We start from the raw sequence: 22,925 nt of genomic DNA, 5'->3' as shown, positions 1-22,925 counted from the left end.
ACAGAATAAAGCAGTTGCAATTTGAATGTGGCACGTCATATTCTAGACAGCATGTGGTGTATTACCCAGCTGTTCATTCATGATCCCAGTTATTGGCGTATCCTGTATCTCTTTGACCTTAGCAACCTGATAAGTTACCAAAAATTGAGTGTTGTCAGACAGCAAGTGCCTGCCTATGAAAGACTTTGAGGAACTTTCAAGCTGAAACAAATACATCCTTGAATAGAAATGATTGCAGAGCCACATAGGTAATTTTCTTACATAAATGCAGTTTAGTTTGTACAAAAACTGAAATGTGGAGAAAGGAGAACAGGCATGCTCACAGCTTTAAAGACTACTTTAGAACTTCGAACTCTTTGTGGCCAAAACTGGAAGAAAGATAGAATACAGTTACAGGTGTTTTGTGCAAGTTGCTGTTCTTGCAGGGGATGCTTAAGATCACTTCTGATCATTAAAATGTTTGTTCATTCCTCACTCACAAGGTAAAAGACTTTCAGCAAAGATGATGGATGATAATAAAACCCAGAAAACCAATTGCATTATAAAAGACTGTATTCTCTACTAAATGATTGATTTTTGTCAAGGTGGCTGTTGATTTTAATTTTGTGAAGCACAGCTGCAGTCATTTCCATGATGCTATGAAATATTCAGTTAAACTAGAGACAAGAGAAATATGCTTACAAACTATAGTTCTTGAAGGAAATGTTGAAATACTAAAATGAATCATCTTTTTGTCTCTACGTTTAGGAGGGATTTTTAAAATTATTTTCAATTTAATTATTTTCAATTTAATTAATTCAATGTTCAGTTATTTTCAAAATCCTGATAGTTCAGGAATTTAATGAATTGTCCAATCTATGACATATGGTATTAATTATCTAGAGATTTTGTGAATAAAGAGAGCCTGGTGACTGGCTGAGCACAACAGCTGTACCAGATGGTTAATGCCAAGGATTAGGGTGAACTAGAGGGAAGCTGAGACAAGAATGGTGCTGCTTATGTTTCTGCTCAGAAAGGCTGATTAGTAAGTACCAAGAAGCTTGCCTGTCTGCCCATGTCCCAGTGCAGGTCTGGGTAGAAGAATACTACTAGTAATAAATTCTGCTTCTGTAAGGATCACAGACATTTAATTGTATGAAAGGTGTACCCAAAAGCTGCTGCTGTGCTGCAGAGTTATGGTGGGGATAGGAATTTTGGCAGTGTTGTCAGTGATAACTCGGTACTTGTGGTAGAATGAATAGAAGTCTTTTGGTAAGCCATTCCCTGGACACTGTGTGTATGCTACATAGCTTTGACATTTTTGCCCAGGATTAAGTAGTATTTGAATGGAGATTTCAATGTAATTTTTCCTTTTTGCATGTCTGTTACAGGAAATAGTATCTCATCTCCTTCCTTTCTGTTCTCTAAGTATGCTTCTGCCTGAAGTAGAACAGCAGAGATGTTAGTATTATTTTCTGTATCTGGTATTAATATTCTCTCTTTCCACAGAATTGACCAAAAAATGTCCGGAGGCCAGAGTGGGTATGAACTGTGTGAGGCCAAAGCCATCCTGAGGGAACTGAAGTCCATCAGAAAGGCAATAAATTCAGGCGAGAGAGAAAAACAAGATTTAATTAAGGTATTTTGAATGGTCAATGCAAGTTTTGTGCGGATTTGTTTTAACATGATTCACTTCCCAGATGATAAATACTTTGCATTTTATACTTTTAAGGGATTCTCAAAATTCTTTGAGTCAAACTAGTATTAAAATCCATTTTCATATGCAGAAATTGAAACCTCTGATGTTCCTAGATCTAAAAGCCACTCTCTTAGAGAATATAGATTTTTTGAACATGTATGTAAGGTACAATGTATATGTTACCTCTAAATCACAATTTAGAACATAAAGTGGACGAAATTGAGATGTGTTTTTGAGATGCAGGACCATTTTCTGAATCAGTGAAAGTTTAACAAATCTAAATTGTCCTATTTCCATTTCTGAAAGCAAGTTTTTTTGTTTTAATCAACCAGATATTTAATTGGTTGACAAGTAAAAAAAACCCCAATAAAGCAACAAAACCGAACAAAATCCCAAAACAGATATAAACCCAAATGAGTAGTTTTTGCATTTTCACAGGTGTTGGTTTCCCTTAGTGTCAGCTATCAATGACTTGATTAAAAGGATAGTTTGCTTAATAGGAAATAAACGTGCAATTTTTATAGTGGAGTCTTTTATGTAAATATCTTTTGGAGATATTTAGGTATAAACATGGTAAAAGTGCAAAGGAATTTTAACACCACTTCTTTATCTGTTTTCTGGACAGAGTCTTGCAAAGCTGAGAGAGAAATTCACTCTTGACCAAACCATTGAAACATCTGAACCAGACTTAAGTTCCAGTTCTGTAAACTCCCAGCTGTGTTTTCCTAGACAAACTCTGGATACGGGGTCTCAGACTGACATTTCTGGTGAGGTGAGCTTTTTTCCATTTTGTCCAATGTAAAGAGAAATTGAAACAGACTGCTACAGTTAATAGAACTGGAATCAAATGACTGTTCACTGTTGCTGATAGGCATATATATATATTTATATTTATATATTTGTTTCAGAGAATTACTTATAATCAGGTGTCTGGGTTTTTTGTCCCTTGAATTTTAAATCAAGATTCGGATGAACTTTATACATTTAGCATGAAGCATTTGACTATCTAATTTAGTCAAATAGTTCCAGTACAGTGAAGATTGATCTGTCTCTAGGATATGTTTAACCTTACAGATGTAATTCCCTATGAAGATTTTTTTAATTTTCAGAAACAAGATCACAGAATTTAAATGTGCAATTTCATTTTACAGAGCTGAAAAACTGTTAGTGGAACTACTTGTTCAGTGATTTGGTAAAACCTTCTCTGTTTCACTGATGGTATATTTTATATACACAGACAGCTGTGCTTAATTTTGGCTGTTTCTTTGAAGTTCTGTGAACTAAGGATGTAAGGAAGAGAATGTACAAGGTTTTCCAAACAAAGAGAACTCTGAAATGCACGGACTTAATTCTAAATTACAAGTTCAGCGGAGTTCACAGTAGAAGATCAAAATTTTGGGTACAATCACCATAAGACCTCTTTGAAAATACTCTGAGAATATGGACAACTGGTAGTATAGTAGTTAAAAATAGACGAACTGGCTCAGAAGAAAATAGTGCTGTTTTGTACATCACAGTAGATGAGATCTTAACTAGGCACTTAAAAGCAAGTGTGGTGCTGGCTGCAGAGTGGGTAGGGAATCTAGTTTTGATTTTAAGTCGTGATTTTTCTATCCTCTGCCTCAGTTTTGTTGATTCGTTTAACAGCTTTGCACAGTGATAAGGCTACTTTTTTTTTTTTTTTCCCTCAACAGATTGGAGCAAGAAGTAAATCAAATTTAGCAGAGAAGGTCAGACTAAGTCTGCAGTATGAAGAGGCCAAGAGAAGGTAACGAGGCCGGTTGATGTGTTCGGTCACAGCCTGGAGCCGGGAAGGTTCGGGATCCCTGCGGCACTTATCCTTGTGCTCGCAGCGACACCCGGCGGACGGCGCTCCTGCCGTGTTCCCTTCCCTTCCGAGCGCAAGCAGCTTCCAGGGGCAGCCGGGCTCTGGAACAGTATGTTTGTCATTTAGTGCGAAGTTGGATGTGTTAAGAAAGAAAATTAAGACAGTGACAAATTACTGGCAAGTCCGGGATCAAGGGAATAGAGTGAGCTGACTTTGTGCTGAAAGGAGCTGCTAGGTTATTTATGTCCATTATATCCTTCTTTGGGATCATCATTTTACTTTACTATACCACTGAAGGCTCTTCAGTTTCAGCATTTCTTCATATTTCCAGTGCAGATTTAGCAGGCTTAATTACTTCTTTTTTTCCTGGGACTTTGGATAATTTAAATACTTGTTATCACTGTGGGGTTGGTTTTTTTAATGAGTTTAACCTGAGGAGAAAAGAAATCTGAAGCTGCTGCACTGATGAATGTGGAATGCCTTTCAAATAAAGTTCTGTGGTAGTTGCTCGTGAAAGCAGTGCCATTTTGATGAATTGCCACAGCACTGAAAAATGGGCATCAAAGGCAGAACATTCAGGGTTCAAATGACATGTCTTCTGGGGCACCAGAAGTGCTACATAATGCTGGGGGAAGATTTACTATTGAGATAGCAATCTTGTATTGTATTATTTTCTTATATTTGTCACGAAATTAATTGTCAGCTATTCAGAAACCTTATTGGTTTTGTTATGGAGGTTCTTCATAATATAAGGGAAATAGTAATCTAAAAACTATCCCACACTCAAAGTTCCTCTTTTTACTATAAAGAACTAAGCAAGGCAACAAAATAAAAAATAATACTTTTCCCCAGATGAAAACTGTGCCTAAAATGCTATTTAATCTGAGATTTAAGTATTATTTCACTTGGAATGCTGTGGCATGGTCAGTTAGAAAACTACAAAAATAAATTTGCAACTTGTAAGTACCGATTAAAGGCATAGTTGGTTTAAAGTTTTAAAGGCGGGAGGCTGCGCAACTATTTTTTTGCCTAATTTTATATGTATACTCTCTTCATACAGAGTAGTAGCTACCATCCTTGCCAGTAACAACAGTAATCCTTTATATACTCATTATGGATCATAAAACTTTATTATATAATCAATGCATTCATTGAAGACTGCTAAGGCTATTGTGTTTGTTCAGTATTGAACATGTGTGGTTTTGGCTAAGAATCATCATGCACATAATCTTAATTGTCAGGTGGTGTTTTAGATGCAGGTAGATGGCATTTTTTCTCAGGCATAAATCATCCAAAAACAGATCATCCTGTGCTCTGACTGTGTCTTGATACCAAGAAGTGCCAGCATTGTGTTTTATCTTTCCTTTGTAGGAACAAAAAACCTGGCAGTAAGTCAGTTTACCACTTCTACCTTGGAGGGGGGAAAAAAAAAGAGGAAAAAGAAGAACAGTACAGTGCTCAGAGTATGGAGTGCTGTAGCACAGGATCTTTCTTTCTCACAAATTAGTTAGCCAAGAACATTTCAGTGTTCATAACGTGGAATAATGAAGATACGTACCAGTTTGCACATAAAGTTCAGAACCTAATTACACCTTTTCCCCAATTATTTGGGCCAGTGTAGTCATCACTGTAATTTAATAAGGGTTGACCATCTTTTCTGAAATATTAAATGTGCAAATTCTCAAATTTTTTTATAAAATAAGTAAGAGAAAGAGAAGATCTTGTAAGTGAACTTCTCTACTTGAAAATTATCAGGTAATTTTGTACATTGCAGATTTTCTGTTGCTTAGCCAGCAGAATGTCTTGAGGAGGTGGAATGTTCATAACTATGCTAAATTCAGTTGCAGGTGTTATTCAGAAGGATCTGTGCAGCATGCTGACAGTCCTATCCTGATGTGGTGGAGATCTGGCAAATATTCCTTCTTGGCCTGTTGTGGCTTCCCACCCTTAAGGGGAAGGGAATATGCAAGATTCAGAGATGCCTGTGGTCGAAAAGGAATGACAAAAAGTCAGAGAGTCTGCAAAAACTTACAAAATTTTATTAGTAAATTATACACCCGGCATGGAAATTGGTATGTTAAATCCACACACTTTGGTGGATTTTGAATAAGGGGTAGGGAGGAGAGAGAGGTTAAAGAGAGGGAGAGAGGAAGGAAGGAGTGAAAGAAGAAGGAAACAAAGAAACAAACATCACCAGCCCTGGCTCCACTGTCAATGTAGCTGACAGGGTGTCCAGTGTCCTGGGGTGCTGCCCAGGCTTTGTGGCGGTACCTTTGTCCCCGCCCTGAATATAAGTTTCTTGCTTTCTATGCAGATTAGTTATGTATAGTCCATTCTTCTAACCTGATCTGGAAATGGGTTGAGGGCTTCAAGGGTCTTGATCCCTCCCTGTTGTGTCAGCCTTTGGTGGACAGTCCATGCCCACTTCTCTATCTCATTCCTGTGCTTGTTCTGTACTGTGTTGTGTGTATCTCCGGAGCCAGAACAAGGGCGTTTGACCCAGAAAAGTGTTGCCCTACCCCTGTATGCCCCCCCTTCTCCAGTCACATCCTGTTCTTTCTTACAGCATGTTCTTACCAACAGTCCTTGGTTGGCTCCACAGCCATCCAGCTGTCCGTATCTGAGGCATACACATTAGCCCCTTCTCTTCTGGGCTTCTACACCTGTTGAGCAAGGACTTCCTCCAACGTGTGAGACCAGTTCAGTTTTCACATCCATGTAGTCCTTTGTCTGTCTGATAAGGCAGCTGAAAAGAGTGTCAGTTATGGTAGCGAGGAGTTGTCTTATAGCGGAGAGAGCAAAAGACCCGTTTGGAGACTGCCATCCCATCCCGTAAGACATCAAGCAGCTGTCAGCAGCAGCTACTTTCAGAGTAAGGTTGGGTAGAACCAGTGACCTAGAGATGAAAGTTTCGACATTTCATTATCCGTCTGAAATTATTTGGTTGTTTTCCATCTAAGTACTGCTCCTCTAAGGGACTGTTGAATATAAAAGATACATGTAACAGCTGCAAAATATGTTGAAGGTCTTTGTGTTATTTCATCCCACCATTTGGTTACAGTGGCACTGCTGATATTATTTCTGTTTATTTTATATGCAGGTTTTTTGTGAAAATACCCTGAGTCAAACTTGTTCTTGTGGGGGTTGGGTGGAGGTATGGGTTGTTTGCATTTTTGAAGCTGTTGTTTTTAAATTGAGGTGCAGGTAAGAAGGAAATATTACCTATGGAAAAAGAAAGGGGTGATTTCCCTTAAGCTTCTAGTATGAGCAATGGGATAGTTAGATTCAACATGAATTCTTCTTAGCTTGGACCATAAATAAATGCCTTAATGTACTGTAAAATTAATACCAGAGATGCAAAATAAGCATGATATTATTGTTTTTGTTAATCACTGAAAACAAACTGGAAAGAAGAAAAATGCTTTCCCAGAAATCTGTCAGAACTACACAAAGATTATACATGCCAGATTATCTCTGTGTGTTTTTGAAGTGTGGTATCAGGCATTACCTTAGTGCCTGGTAACATTGAAGTTGCACAGGCTGCTATCGTTTGTTGAGCTGATTTAGGTGCATTTAACTACGACAGTTACAGGTAAGTAAAAGTAGCAAAGTAGTTTCTCTCGCTCTAGATTGTATGGGAACTTCTGTTTTGATGTGTCCTTTCTCTGCCTTTTCCCCATCGTACAAGAAAGAGATGCAGAAAGCTGTACATATTTCAAAGCTTCCATATTCTTGAGCTATGCAGCTAGTTCAGGTGTGGCTAAGCCTGGAAGTGACTGAAAGGTCTCATCTTACTAGATATAGAGCACCTATAAAGGGAATTTTTAGGCTTTCCCAGTGGACAGTGAGTCTTTATTGCAAGACCTGCACTTTTTAAGCTATGCTGCTGAGCCCATAGACAGAATGATTATGGAGACTGAATACTGAAAATAACTGGTCTTGATCATGACAAAGCTTTAGTACAATGATAATGTAGATTAGTTCCTGCTTCCATTGTGTGGGTGTATCTGTGCAATAGGTTTGGATAACCAAGACTTGGCTGTCTTAACTCTGTGGTTTGACATCTGCAATGGGAACAACAGTTGTGCAAACTTAAACTGTTGAGTTAATAATCTCTTTTGTGTTTAGGTAGCCGTTGTCCTATTACCTTTCATTTTAATTTCATAGGAGAGTGGTGGTTTGTCTTGGGATTTGCATGCATGTGTGATACTGAAGTGAGCACCTTGCTATGGTGCACATTCTTTCACCATGGGCATTGCCATTTCTGAGGAGCAGTCAGCCTCCAACAGTTTAGGAGAAATCCATCATACTCCTGAAGCATGAGTAAAGCATGGTACCACTACTATGTTACCAGACAGATCACTTTCCATAATCCTTTTATTAACATTTTGGCTTCTGCTTGAATTTGGCATTGGAACAGGAGCAACTAATTTTTAATGTATACACACATTGCTGTTGGCCTGGATAGGTGGCCTGGTTCTCCAGCATAATCTGCGTTCTTATGAAGCAAAACTAATTAAAAATAGGACTTTGAGTATAAAATGTCTTTATGTCCTGATATCTTTCAAAATACTGTATCACTTCTCTCTTTCCTGGGATTCGTGTGCTGTGCTGGGCTCAGGCAAATCTGCTTTGTTTTATTTTAGCATGGCTAATTTGAAGATTGAACTCTCTAAGCTGGATAGTGAAACCTGGCCTGGAGCACTGGATGTGGAAAAGGAAAAGCTGATGTTAATCAATGAAAAAGAAGAGCTTTTAAAGGAGCTCCAGTTTATTACACCACGCGAACGTACTCAAGATGAGTTAGAGCAGCTAGAAGCAGAAAGGAAGAGGCTTGAAGAAGAGCTGGTGTCTGTAAAAAGCACACCCAGTCAAGCACTTGCTGAAAGGTAAGGGGTTGTCTTTTGCTAATATTAAATGCTGCATTCTGCAATCTAACCTTTGTACTCATTACAGAACCTGAACTATGCCTTTGGTTACAGTTCTATGTAGTTCTTAATTAAATTTGTTATTAGCCCTATGGGCAGAAACACAAAGAAGTCTTCTGTGAGAGAAAGTGAACACTCTGTATGTGCTCTGCAATATCAGTTGCTCTGCATTTGTTACCAGAATGAAAATGCTTGTGACAGATGTTAAATAACTGAGGAATGTCAACATACCAGCAGGAAGCCAATACATCATTCACTCGTTTCTGATAATAGCTGTAAACTGTTTGAACTTGGGTTACAAAGATTATCTTGATTGTTGCAACATCTGAAGCCTTTCATTGTGAGTTTTATTACAAACAAAAAATGCAACCAAAAGGGGAAAAAACACCAAAAAGTTCAGATGAGAAGTATAATTGCTGCAAAACTTTTCTAAGTTGCTGTTACCTACCTGGCAACTGGAGCAGCACAATAAATTGTTTTAACCAGATTCAGAGTTTGAGAAAATCAAAGCTGACTGTCATCAGCTGTAAGTGGAAATAAATTTATGGGCACCTCTAGCACACATAAAATGCAATAAACAGAAAATGTCATTGTCTGTATTGGTGTAGTATGCCTTACTGATGTAATACAATCAGCACTGAGGGGCTTTCTTACTTCCCTCTACTAAGAAAGACTTGGTCTTGCTCCAGTTTCATTGAATGATGAAATTCCTATTAGTGGCATTAGAAGCTGGATCCTAGGTTGTAACTGAGTAGCAAGGATGTCTTTTTTTTTGTTTACAAAGTTCATAAGTGTGTATAATGCATGATTTTTAAACATTTTTACACTTTATAATAGTTTAAACTACATTACATTGATAACCCAAATATGTTCTAGAAGAAGGGTTATGTGCTACTGGGGCTATATTTTTGCAGAAGCTACCTGTCTGTACTAGTAGTATTTAAAGTACTACAGACCTGTTGCTCTCTGACTCCATTAATAAGTGGAGAATAAGGGGTCAATAATAGAAGCAAATTAAAAAATAATTTTAATCTAAGATTTTGATCATATGCTGTTGTAAGTAATAGCTAAATCTTGATTCATGGTATAAATAGGCAGCTGGTGTCTGAGTCTTGTGTTTTGGATTTGCTTGTTTAGTGCCAAAGAAAATTCTGCACCTGACTCTTTTCCCATATGTGGCAGATGCCAAACTTGGAGTACAAAGGGCAAGTAAAATTGTCCTCCAGTGTCAAGAAGAAATGAATTTTCCATATATAGTGACACAATGAGTGTTTAGAGCTTACGTTTTTCACCTCTGTTTTCCTCAAATTTTTCTCCTGATTTTTAATCCAGAAAATGTGGATTTTTTTTTTATATTTTTTTTTCCTGAGATTACTGTAAGACATCATGTTTTATACTGCTCGTTGAGGTAGCACTTATGGTAGCTTTTGGCTTGCTTTTTTGTTATTCCAGTGAATCTCCAGTGAATTTCTACCTACAACTGTTTATGATATTAAAACTGTCTCCCTTGTTGGCTTCAGAACATGTAAATTGTTTTACACCAGGCTATTTTGAGGATTGTTTCTCATTTGTCTTCTATAAACATAAAGAAAATGTTCATTTTGTAGAAGGATTCAGATGGTGAAACTTTTTCTGAAATTTAATTTGAAATTAATTAAATCAATTAATTAATGATGATTAATTGTATCAGATAAACCATCAGCGTTTTGTTTCTTGGAGATGAGGAAGATTCTCCTCTCCATTATCAGTGGAGGAGCCATCTTCAAAATGTTGTACTATTGTTGCATTATTATTTTCTTCCCTGAAGTTTCGTGAATGCCTTCAGTTTGCAATGTTTTCACAGGTACTGATAATGGAGCAACAGTGTAAGAAGCTGTGGATTGTACAGAGCTTAATGTTATGAGGGTTTTTCATAGGTTTGGCGGTTTGTTTCTTTTCTTTATTTCTAAAGTGAAAAGAAACAGAAGACGTGCTCTGACTTAAAATAAAAACATTATAGCATAGCCCTGGGTTATTTTGGAGTGGGATGCTGAAATTGCCACTAGTAGATGTATGTGGATTCAATTTACAGAAGGAGGGTATAGATCATAACATATCAACTTCAAAAAGGCAGAGACAGGGCATACTCTGACTGCTTTAAGAAGCCTTCCAGCAACTGAGTAGAAATAACTGGACTGGGGAACTGTTGAGAGCTACTTACTACTTTCTTGCATCTGCATTGGTGTCAGGGAGATCCCATTACTGCTTTAATCCTTGGCAAAATCTCCCAAGTAATCACAGGCATTTAAACAGTTGCATGATTTAACTGCTCAGTTGTGGTGTTGCCTGCAAAACTGGCACCTGCTCTTGTGCCTGTCATAAACAAACATGTCCACATAAGTTTGCACTGAAAGGTGAGGTATGTGCACTTTAACTTTTTAATGTATTTTCTTTTAAGATTTTATGCCCCCCTCAGCGATGTTACAATTTAAGATCAAAACTGGAGAAAGACTTCTTACTAAAACTGAAGTCCCTCCTGCAATGAGTAATAGGTTAATTGAAATAGGAGGGATGCAAACAGGAGAGACTGAGAGAGGCCTGTGTCAGAATAGATAACACTATGATTGTTTAGGTGTTTACATGGGTTTTTTGATATTAAAGTTCCTACTTATGCTATAAAAAGGGAAGGTTCATTGCCTGAAAGTTTTAGAGGGTTTTTTTTTCCATTCAACCTAATGTAGAATGAAAATACATCCCTTGAATCTCAATTTGTTGTGAGATAGTAAAATTGTTTTCATCATGCATCTTGTGTTTGTGACTTGTGACTAACATATATCTGAAATTTATCTGCAGGCATTAATATTTGTACTTTAATTACTAGTACATCAAATTACATCCAGGAAAGAATTTTTTTCAGGTGCTAAATTATATGGGATAAATTATATTTTATCAATTTCCTTAAGATAATAAAAGAAAACAAACTGTTGATTGTGCTTTGTGGAGGCAGAAAACAAAAAACCTTTTAGTTCAATAGTACAAATTCAGTGGAACAACTATAGGTGTCTCTCTAGAGGACTTCAGTTAGAGAAAATCCTAAGCTTTTATTTCCTTTCCTGCCTTCTACCATTAGTAGTTAAACACACAGAGCAATTTCTGTGCCTCTTCCTTGAGGAAAAAAATGATAGTTCACTGTTGAAATGCCACAAAAGAGCTTGTGAAGAGCACTCTTGCTTGGGAAAAGCAGGATAGATTAGGCTTTAAAAGAAGACAGAAGGCATCAATAAATTGTAAAATGACTGGAAAGAGTGTCTGATAGTATAGATAAGCATAACTGGTTTGGAAACCTGTGTGTATGTCTTCCTGGGCAAAGAATGAAATACCGTGTATGCTTTTAACAGCCTTGGCAGGCATTGGCAGTTGAATCCATCACTGGAGTGTGAGAGCACACGGGGTGTGGGCAGTCGAGTGGAAGTTCACACCCTGGCTGACCTCAGGGTAACTTATTCACCTTTGCATAACCCAGATTTGCTCACTGAATAAGCATGAGTGTAAGCAAGTGCTTTTCATGCTTTGCTGAATTAGAGACTTTTTACTGGTATCTGATGCTCAAAGGGAGTGAATTCTGGGAACTCTCCAGTATTTCATTCAGTTAATTCACTTTGAGTAAGAAAGCAATGGTTGATTTTTGTTTTTTTTTATTTGAACTGTTCTCTTGCATTTGAATTTTAATTTATACATCCTTGAGATGACAGAAGGGCTAAAGGAACCATTTCTGAGAATGAACCATTAACTTTTTTTTTAATCCGTTAATGGAGGGGAGTTAATTTCTTGTTTCCCAGATTAGTCACTTGAGAACTTGTGACATGTATCAGTTGACTGAGCAAGGGCTAGATGACAATATAGTAATCACAACTACAGGAGGATTTTTGCTGAATCCACTGAGGGAAAGTAGTTTATTTAGTGTTGTAAATGGAGTGATAAAGGGAATTATAAAAGGAAAAAAAAAATCACTGTAAAGATTAGTGAATCATTTCTGCTAGCAGCCAGCCAAGAGGAATTGGAGAGTTCCACCTTTTGTGGCTTTACAGCTATGCTACATAACGAAACAGGAGGCAATAAATCCTGCTTTTTCATAAGGGTGAACCTTAAGCATTACAATGCTGTGTGGCTCTGAGGTGATGACAAAGCTGTTGGGGATGTAGAAATCTTTACCAAGGACTTCAGGACTTCTAAATGTCGTCTGTCATCTCAGAACCTTTCACTGAATGCTGCTTTGGCTTGTTGTACTTAGTCTCTATATGAAGATTCTGAAATTAAAGGGAGTGCTTTGATTTAAAACTTGGAAATATCAAAACTAATTAGTGTTCTCTTGGGTTTTGATGATTTTTTTTTTTTTTTTTTTTTTTTTTTTTTTTTTTTTTTTTGGTTTTGGGGTTTTTTCCTCTGGAACTGTATTAACTGAGGAGCCAGTCTGCAGCACAGCTTTAAAAAACTGTATTAGGGCAGATCTTATTATACTTAAGTTGCAGGTATTTTCCCAGTGCTCATCTGTTACTCTTTTATTGAGTGCATGTTCTCCTTGGTACTGTGTGCATGTCCCAACACTCTACTTGCTTGTGCACTCTGAAGGTTTGTTACAGTGCTTGGAATTCTGCAGGCGAAGTCACTCTGCTGAAGCAGCTCAGGTTTTACAACAGGACTGAGAGCTAACACAGTATTTTGGATTTTAGTAGCTGTCAACCTGATAGAAATGTGAGGGATCTTCACTTTGTTTCTTTCTTACCTATAAGGTATTTTAGCCTACAGATTGTTCTCTAATGCTTTCCTGAACTAATATATACATCTCTTTGCAGATTAAAATTGGAGGAGAGAAGAAAAGAGTTGGTGCAGAAACTTGAAGAAACTACAAAGTTAACTACTTATTTGCATTCACAACTTAGGAGGTGAGACTGTACTGCATAATGTAAAAACCTGTTTGCTAGTGGACCTGGATGTCTTAACTTCATTCTTAGGTTTTTCTCTTAGCTGGAAGCTCAACAAAATTTGTTTAATATTTAAGTAAGAATATGCAAGTGTAATAGTGTCAAGCATTTTGTCACCATGCAAACCTGGTGTACTTTTATAATTTCAGTAAGAACTCAAGACTGGATTGAATGGTTTTTGTACAGCTTCCATAGTTAAACAGGAAGACTTTATTTTACTTCTGCGTAAGGAAATAAATACATCACAAGTTCTCTACATGGCCATATCTTCAAAGTCCTGTCACTGTGGAGACCAAACAGGTTTTCAGATTTCTGTCTGAAAATGAGTTATTAGAACTGTAGCCTTCATTCTATGAAATAACTGTAGAGGCTTAATGAGTATATGTATGCATGTGAGTATTTAGTGAATAGTTGATTCTGGTTTGATTCTTCAACACTAATTTACACTATCTGTAGATAGAAATGTATCCTCAGCTGGATATTTTTTTCCTGACAGTCATTGAATCAAAATTTGAGTCTGAGTTTATGAAATTCATAGTCATAACAAAAGAGTAATCAGTTACAACAACCATAAACTCAAACTCATTGCTCTGATGGGAATTCTAATATTTAATTATTATAGGATCATAGAATCATAGAATTATTTGGATTGAAAGGGACCTTAGAGATCATCTAGTTCCAATCCCCTTGACATGGACAGGCACACCTTCAACTATACCAGATTGCCCAGGGCCCTGTCCTAGGGGGATTCATGATACATGTAACTGGTATTAGGGAAGAGTTTCTCTCACTTCTGGACTATTACCTGGGCTACCAAACCATGTGCCCATTATATTTATTTAGAAAATCCTGAATTTTCTTGCATATCCCACTGGGATACACCGATCAGACACTGTAATGTTTACCTGTTCCCTTAGAAATCAAAATAGGGCTTTAAGAGGAAGAATGTTTTTAAGTGTTCTGTACAGTTCCTCTCACAATGTCATACATCCTATTCATTGGATCTAGGCTGGTTTAGCTATTTCAGACATCTCAGCCAGATCCCATAAATGTCATCTTGATTGGTGATTAGTTAGGGAAAGACTATTTTAAATAATTTTTGAAACTGTTTTGTACTCCTGTGGGAAGTCTCTTTGTCCTGTTAAAAGAAGCTTTCTAGTCCAGTGGAAAAATTTTTCAAGTTGATAGTTCTGTTGTTGTTCAGTAAACAACTTTTAAGTGTTTAGAAGGGCCTGCTTGAGTTATTTCCCAGCAGTCCTTCAGAGCCAAGGCAGTGACACTCAGTTTTGCTGGCCTGGCAGGACTCCTTATCTCTTGTTATTGACAAGACAAGATTGCATGTTATGGCCCTTGCCATACTTTATATAGTTGGATTTACTATACATGTAGAGTGTGTGTTGTCTTACAGATGTGAAGCAGCTCTGCTATAAGTTATAGCTGCCATCTTTCCCAGGTGTTTGGTAGGCTGCATAAATTGCTTTAGGGGTGGCAGCACTGCTCTGCTGTCTTAAGCTCCATCTTGGGGATCCCTTTCCTGTCACATTGACCATGTGAGCACCCACATCAGAGTGGATCAGGTCTTTGACGAAATATAGCAGCTGAGAAGGCTGCCATTACTGCCAGACCAGTTTGTCAAATCTGCAACCTTCTCCAGAAGAGAAGGGGCTTGGGCAGCTGGCCATAAGCTGGATAATTTGCCCTGGGGATGTGCAGGTTGGATACACTGGTCTAAACCAGGTATGAGTCCTTAAAAGAACATGATGTCCCCAGCAGCTTTTAGCTGTAAACCTCTATAGTGCAGTTGCAGTCAAGCTTCTCTCTTTGTTCTGTTTTGTGCTGGTTTAGTTTAGTAACATAAGTGTATGTGTTTGTGCTTTCTTTGCAGCCTCTCAGCTAGTACATTATCTGTGTCTTCAGGGAGCAGTTTGGGATCCCTGGCATCCAGCCGGGGATCTCTGAACACATCAAGCAGAGGGTCTCTAAACTCGCTCAGCTCCACGGATCTCTACTATAACCAAGGCGATCAAATAACAGATTTGGACTATCAGTACAAACTTGATTTCATATTGCAAGAAAAAAGTGGTTACATTCCTTCGGGGCCTATCACTACTATTCATGAAAATGAAGTGATTAGTTCCCATGGGAGACTGGGTTACAGTGACTCTCCTTCAGCTGCAGACCATCCCAAATTGACTGAACCTCCCAAATCTGTGACATCACTGTCTTCCAGATCCTCGCTCTCTTCCCTGTCTCCCCCAGGCTCCCCTTTGGTTTTAGAATCTGCATTTTCAGTGTCAGCTCAAAATTCCCCTCTGCATCACCTCACTACGGACTTTGAAGACTCTGACCTTTCGAGTGATTTTGCAGGCATTAGTCTCTGTGAGAACCAAATATTATTGCACTCTGAAGCTGGAGCAGGACCTGAGATTCCTACAGGTGATAAAGATCTTAATGAAGGTGTTAGGCAGCCTCTGCCTTCTCTACATGAAGGAAGTTCAGGTAATTAAAAAATATCTAACGTCAAATGTGTATGTAACATGAAAGCTAACAGCTGGCTCCTGAATGAGGAGGTACCTTGTGTATTTGAAGAGTATCTTGATCAGCACACATTTGCCAGGGTGGGCAGTCAGTAGTCCTGAGTTACCGAACTTCCAGCTTTGACTGCACAGAGCTGCAGTCACTCTGATTCCATCTACGTTTTTCAATTGCTATCCCAGAAAAAATGTCCATGTATTGCAATCTCTGTCATGAAAAAACATTGGAGGTGGATCCTGAAGGCGTGGAGGATGCATGGTGTTCCCAGGTACTGTCAGGATGTACAGACATAGAACAAAAGTACCCTCTTGCTGGTTTTTGTAACTGGAAATCCGACACTTTGTTTCTCACCGAAGAATAAGTTACATACAAACTGACATCCTCAGTCCAGAGATTTCTGGACTCAGAATTATGTGTGTATGTGTATCTAGTTATTTGAACCTGCTGTCACTGAAGGATCTGCAGTTCATTGTGAGTTGAGGAAGATGGGTGACCACATGCCATGTAAGTTACAGTGAAACTCTCCCCATTTTAACAAGGTTTTCATAGCTTTTATCTTTTTATCCAAGTTAGAACAGAGCTCCTAAGCTAGTCTAGGTTCCCCCTGTAGCCTGTGGGAAACTTCCAAAAGAATGAGACATCTCATCCTAGACCATACTTCTGTTTTAAGGAATATGGGATGAATGATTGTGGGATGAATGATGAGTTAAGGCATCCTTAGTAACTAGTTACCTTTAACTTTGAGGTGGCTGAATTAGGTGTGGTGAATTCTACTTCTGGTCTGCAGTAAAAGCCATCCAACCTACTTAATATTGTCAAAACCTTTGGCAGAGCCAGAGCTTCAAAAATGCCAGTTGTTAAGAATTGATGGCTTGTGCTCAGTCTTAGAGTGCTCACTTTGCTGCCTTTTGTTAGGGTTGACAGTATGGTATGCTTTCTCTGCATGTCTAGTCTTTTCTAGTGTAATTCTGTGTCATTGTCTTCAAGTATATTGCAAACTCTTCATGTATACAGAATCACAGAATATGCTGAGTTGGGAGGGATCCACAAAGATCATTGAGTTCAACCCTTAGCCCCACACAGACCATCCACAAGAGTCACACCATGTGCCTGAGAGTGTCATCAAAACACTTCTTGAGCTCTGTCAGGCTTGGTGCTGTGACCACTTCCTGGGGAGCGTATTCCAGTGCCCAACCACCCTCTGGGTAAAGAGCCTTTTTCTAATACCCAACCTAAACCTCTTCTGACACAACTTCAGGCCATTTCATTGAGTCCTGTCACTGGTCACCAAAGAGCAGAGTGCCTACCCCTCCTCTTCCCCTCATGAGTAAGTTGTAGGCTGGGATGAGGTCTCCCCTCAGTCTCCTCCAGGCTGAACAGACCAAGTGACCTCAGCCGCTCCTCATACAGCTTCCCCTCAAGGCCCTTCACCATCTTTGTTGCCCTCCTTTGGATGCTCTCTAATAGCTTAATATCTTTCTTATATTGTGGTGCCCAAAACTGCACACAATATTCAAGGTGAGGCCACCCCAGTGCAGAGGAGAGCGGGACAATCCCCTCCCTCAACCAGCTGATGATGCTTTGCCTGATGTACCTCAGGACATGGTTTATGTTACACAGTGGCTCTTTTTTCCCAAGAAAGAACTGAGGGAGACAGATTTCCAGCAGCACTGAGCACTGGCAGCCCTAGATGAAACCTGGTCAGTACCTAGCATTCCCAGCTCTGCATTTCTGTGCTTGAATTGTTAGGGAAGCATCTAACTGAGGAGTTTGGGTGTCTTTGAGTAAATACAGCAAAGCTCTTGAGGCTGCATTGTCCAGATTTGTTGTCAACTTTGAACCCTTGTGCTTAGCGTTTGCTAGTATTTAATAAAAGTACCTGGGCATATTGATACAGTTATATATTTTAATGAGAAATTTGATTTTATTTTTTTTAATTCTCTCAGGGAATTGTTGCAATGTCCGTTGGCTAATTATATTACCTTACTGCAGGACTGTAGTAATCTCACTGTTGGCCAGAGCAATGTGGCACCAGAAAAGAAAGGCATGGTGTGCTTAGTAAATGTGAGTCCCCTCTCTGTTCCACTGTGCAGAAAGAAAACAAGAAATTGACTGATGGATGGTGTGAACCTGTGAAATGCAAAGTGAAAAAACATGGAAGGGAAATTTGGGGGCAGGGGGTCATTTTGTCGTTTGTCTTTTCAGGATAGTGTAACACATTTGTTATTTTACTTAAGAGCTGTATTATAAAAGATTGAAACAGTAATTAATTTTCCTGCCTGTATTTCAGCAGCATATCCTTTCCAAATTAGCATCATCTTTCGGTTTGTTTTTGCAGTCTGGCTGCAATTCATCTAGTCTGAGAACTGACTTCAAGATGGCTTGGAATTTGGGAACACATAGGGCTATGTGGAATCAGAGTTGTTGGTTTTTTTTATTTATTTCTGTAGGTCATTACTTCCACAGGCATTGTGTGGTTGTCTAACATTTTTTAACTTCTCGAGGACATATTATTCTGGATATTGTCAGGGTGTCTTTTAAGTCTACATGAGTAGGTACTGTTCTAAATTGTAAATTCATCCTGTGATTCTTCATACTGATACTTCCTCAAGTAGGGTCATATACACAATATAAATTATCTTTAAATCTATGTTAAGGCTGCCCAAAACAAGCATTCAGATTTTGAAAAGCTGGATACTAATCAATTATGCTTCAATACCTCTAGTTTCCACAGTAAAATAGGCCTCATGGTGAGACTTCTGTACATTAATGAGGTATGGACCTGGGGTTGGTTCAGTGTTTCTAGTCCAGTTTCATTCTTGAAGCTGCTGTGATGGTTAATGGGAAGGTTTGCAACAAACTCAGCTGGAGGCATTAAACCTGCATGGAAAATTTCAGCCCACACACTTAAGTTTGACAAGACAACAAACCTGAATACTACTGACTCTTAACTTGGACATAGACAAACAGACTTGAAGACAGTATAGCTCGTATTTTCATGTAATCTGCATTGGCTCTCTAGATGCAGTGTTCACCTGCTTCTCTGTCTCTGTCTTTTCTGTACAGGTGAACCCTACAGAATTGCTCCTCTGCACATGTCCCTGCTGTCAGAAACCAAGTTGGAATATCATATAGTTATTCCACAGTCAGTCTCTGTCATTGTCAAAGTCAATTCAGGCTGCTGTAGTAACTCCTAAGGGTAATCAATAAATCATGTCATCACCTTCACCCCTCGCATGGTGAGGCGGAAGGGAAAGAGCACTTCATCATCAAGGAAAAAGCATTCCTACTGCCATAAATAAAAGCACAAATGCAGCAATCAATCATCTAATCTGGAGCCTTAAATTTTAAACATCTTAACAGGATGTAAAGTCATGATTCAGACAGGGATGATAATGCATACCAATATCCTCACCCCTTGGCAGATAAAAGGCCCTCAACTTACTGTGCTGCAGAATGTGGCTTCACTGCATGACACTAGCATATGAATGCGAGTGGAAGATTAAAGCTAAGTAGTCGTTGATAGTAAAGAGACTGTAGCATAGAAAGTTTTTGATGATAGTAAACCAGAGGGGATTTTTCATTTCTAACAGTTATATCACTGGGGAGAGGGTGTCTGTCTGACTCCTGAATATTTAATAAACATGACACAAGCACTTGGCATGTTGCTGAAGTGTTACCACAGTGCTGAGTATGAACATGGCAAATACAGGTTTAAAGATCAGGATAATGAGAGTTAATAGTGAGGATAATGAAGGATAATAACTAACTCAACAGAAAAGGGTGATGACAGGAGCCTGTTTCTCTGGGAATGAATAATAGTACATTTTCAAGTTCATCAGTCTGGTTTTATCTATAGCCAGAATATGTGGTAACAGCAGTACAGTCTAAGAATGTTTAATGATGTGAAACAAAACTACTCTCTGATACTCAGTTAAGGGTCACTGCTTTCAACTTGACAACTTCCTAAGCTATGCTCTTCTCTCTTTCTGACTATTAATCTCTTTGACTAATATTCATTCTGTTTCCTTTTTGTAGGCGTTAACTTACCACGGAGAGCAGCCAGTCACCTGCTTGAGGAGAAAACAGCTTGTGTATCTGCTGCTGTGTCTGATGAGTCTGTAGCTGGAGATAGTGGTGTATATGAAGCTTCTATGAAACAGTAGGTTTGAGAAATCATGCAAGTCTTTCCACCAGGAAGTTAAATTTATCTGTGAGCAGTTAACGTAGTACCAGCAAAACTCATTAATTGGTCCTGCCTTTTTAGAAATATTTTGTACTTTCAGATGGAAAAGAAGGCATATTTGCCAAACAGTGAAGTTCGATTTGGTGATTTGGGTTATTTTTTGTGCTGTAGAACTTGGTTGAGTAGCATTAATATGCTTTCTTATAATATTGGGGTTTCTTTTTCTTGCTAGAAGTGTTCTCAAGAGAAAAGCTGGATTTAAACTTCTGTCATGCGACTGTATTGACACTACTCAGAGTTAGTGTTTTTACTTCTTGGTTTGTTTAGATACAATCTTAAGATTGCATGGCATTTTGTTTGGATGTTTCTTTTTTTGAAAAGAGGCTATAGAAAAGATAAGAAATCCTCAGTTGTAATGTTGGTATTAAAATAATCCAGATTGGGGTTTAATGTTTGCCCTGGTGAACAGGATATAAGAAACATATTTGCTGTTGACAACTTCTACAGGATTCTTTATATTAGTTTATATAGTATTATCTGTTTTCTGACAGTGAGAACAATGAACTTCAGACTGCATAAAAGAAGGTTTGCTAACTATGAGAGAAACAAAAATCTTTATTTTTCACCTCAGTTTTAGCAAGTTGTTGACATTAAGAATTTTATGTCCTTTTGAATATTCAGGGAGATATGTTTTAGCATGATGGTTGCAAAGACATAGATGTGTGTCTTCTCTTGCCAGGCTAAATGCTTTTCTATTAGGACAGTTAAAGGTGCATTATGATACCATAAATGGGTTTTATTGGTATCTTATAAAATTACTTGTCAAGTCTTTCACAAATTAAAGTGTAATAAAAAATAGATGAGAGCAAATAAAAATGCTCAAATACAAAAGGGCTTTCTTCTTTTAGAAAGCCCATTCAATCTCACCTTAGGTCATGGACCCATATTTCACCCTGAACTCTGAATCCTAATATTGGTTTGCTCCATGTCTTCAGTTAGACCTAATGCAACTTCTTAGGCTGAAATAAACTTCCGTCTATTAAAACTTTAACCTTCTCTTGACTAAGTGGCCGAGACTCTGTATTTTTGTTCAATAACCACTATTGTCATTGCATTTTGTTTCAATTCTGAGCTGCTGTGATCAAAACTTACTGTCTGCTCCAGTTACAAGTCCAATGTAAGAAACAAGCAGAGATTGGGCTACAAGCTTTGGGTGTTCTGTGGAGCAAGTCATTAGCTGTCCTCTCCAATGACTGTGAGTGATGGGATAGGTGGAAAACATAACAAATTGCTGTCGCTACTCAGAAAAAGGGGAAAGATGACAATTGCATCCCCTAAACCTGTGCACAAAAGGACACTATTGACATCTGTGCAAGCTAAGATTTACATACCGACTATTCCATGATAGCTCCAGGTGTGGATACTCTTAATTATTACTGAGTAGGAAGTAGTGAAAAGGCAATGAGTGCCTCTGTGAGAGCTGCTTATGTTTAGTAGAAGTGTCTTTATGAACACTGTGTATGGAATGACTTACAACTTGTCAGTTTGCTCCTGACGTTACAATGCAGTGATTTCTGCTCTATAGACCAGTCCTTTGTGTTGGGTAATTTAAGGTAGGGAAGGAAATACACTCACTCTATGAAATTAGCCATCAGCAAGGAAATGTGTGGTAAAAAGAAAACCTCTAAATGCAGAGTCCTAAAATAATGCTGTCATGTCTTGTGAGATGTTGTCTCTGTCATTCTCCACATTTCCTATCTTGATATTTTCTATCTTGATCTTGTTTATTGATCCCAGCAGTCTAGTTTTAAAAATCAATGAAACGCATTAATACCACATCCTAACTCAAACCTCCCAGAAAATGACTGGAATTATTTTGCCACATGGATTCCCTATAATTACTTTCAACACTAGATTTGTTCTTCAGCTGCAAGGCTTGTGTCCCTTTGGTTCTTTGAATGCTTCTGAAAACAGGCTCAGAGGAAAGGTGCTTGTTATTTGCACAGAAACCTTTGTATTTTACAGAGCTCTGAAGCTCAGTATTCTCCAAAGCAGTATTTCATATCTAGTTTACATGTGACCTGTGATTTATTACAAATTTTAACTTCCAATTTTGTATTCAGTGAGATAAAGAAGTCCTAAGTACGTATAAGAACAAACAATTCTCTCTTGACTTTTAGTTTGGCCTGCTTCGGTAATCAGCCTAAGGCCTTTCTGAATCATTACTGCAGTTGTTGAATGGTTCCAGCAGCGACTGTCCCCAAAACAGGCACTGCTGTTGTGTAGGCTCTGAAATTCTCACTTGGAGTGCCTGCTGTCATTGAATCAACCTGTTTAGGAGAATGTGTATATGTTCTGTGTATGCATGCCTTAATTATTGCTGAAAGCTAACTATAATTTTCTGCAATTTGACTATTTGCCTGGTTTTCCTTAGAACAAATGAAACTGAGGACACTGTATTTAGTGAAGATGATCCAACAATTCTAGAAGCTGCTCAGGTACAAATAGGACTCAGGTGAGTGACCAGCAAAGGGAATATTTCTGTTCATACATAAACATGAATTGTAAACTTCCCTCATGTTGTCCTCTCTTTTACAGATATGACCACGACAATTCAAGTTTTGTGATAATCATAATACGACTCAGAAATCTTCCAGCATTTTCTGTACCTCTTGGCTCTAAGGTGTAAGTCAAACAATCACTGAGCAGTAGTGTTGAAATATGAGAGTATAGTAAGAAATTGTAAAAATTCTCCGAAAGAATCAGTTAATTTACTGCTTAACAGCGCTGAAATATATATAAAACTTTT

At 38.3% G+C, this 22,925-nt stretch overlaps 1 protein-coding gene across 4 annotated transcripts in view; it reads left to right on the top strand.

Moving 5' to 3' along the window:
- The window catches only part of WWC2 (WW and C2 domain containing 2), a 104,377-nt gene that overhangs the window by 58,248 nt on the left and 23,204 nt on the right, over positions 1-22,925 (top strand). For all 4 annotated transcript variants that reach the window (XM_051790418.1, XM_051790417.1, XM_051790420.1 and 1 more), the window contains 9 exons: positions 1,489-1,618; positions 2,304-2,450; positions 3,373-3,446; positions 8,153-8,395; positions 13,267-13,356; positions 15,281-15,894; positions 19,969-20,092; positions 22,551-22,631; positions 22,715-22,801. In XM_051790418.1, coding sequence (XP_051646378.1) covers positions 1,489-1,618; positions 2,304-2,450; positions 3,373-3,446; positions 8,153-8,395; positions 13,267-13,356; positions 15,281-15,894; positions 19,969-20,092; positions 22,551-22,631; positions 22,715-22,801 — 1,590 coding nt within the window. The remainder of the gene's footprint in view (positions 1-1,488; positions 1,619-2,303; positions 2,451-3,372; positions 3,447-8,152; positions 8,396-13,266; positions 13,357-15,280; positions 15,895-19,968; positions 20,093-22,550; positions 22,632-22,714; positions 22,802-22,925) is intronic.

Source organism: Manacus candei, unplaced genomic scaffold (assembly GCF_025592945.1).
Source record: "Manacus candei isolate 608988 ecotype Guabito, Panama unplaced genomic scaffold, ASM2559294v1 h1tg000028l, whole genome shotgun sequence".
Classification (NCBI taxonomy): Eukaryota; Metazoa; Chordata; class Aves; order Passeriformes; family Pipridae; genus Manacus; species Manacus candei.
Note: the sequence above shows the minus strand (reverse complement) of the source record. Positions and strands in the feature narration are given on the sequence as shown.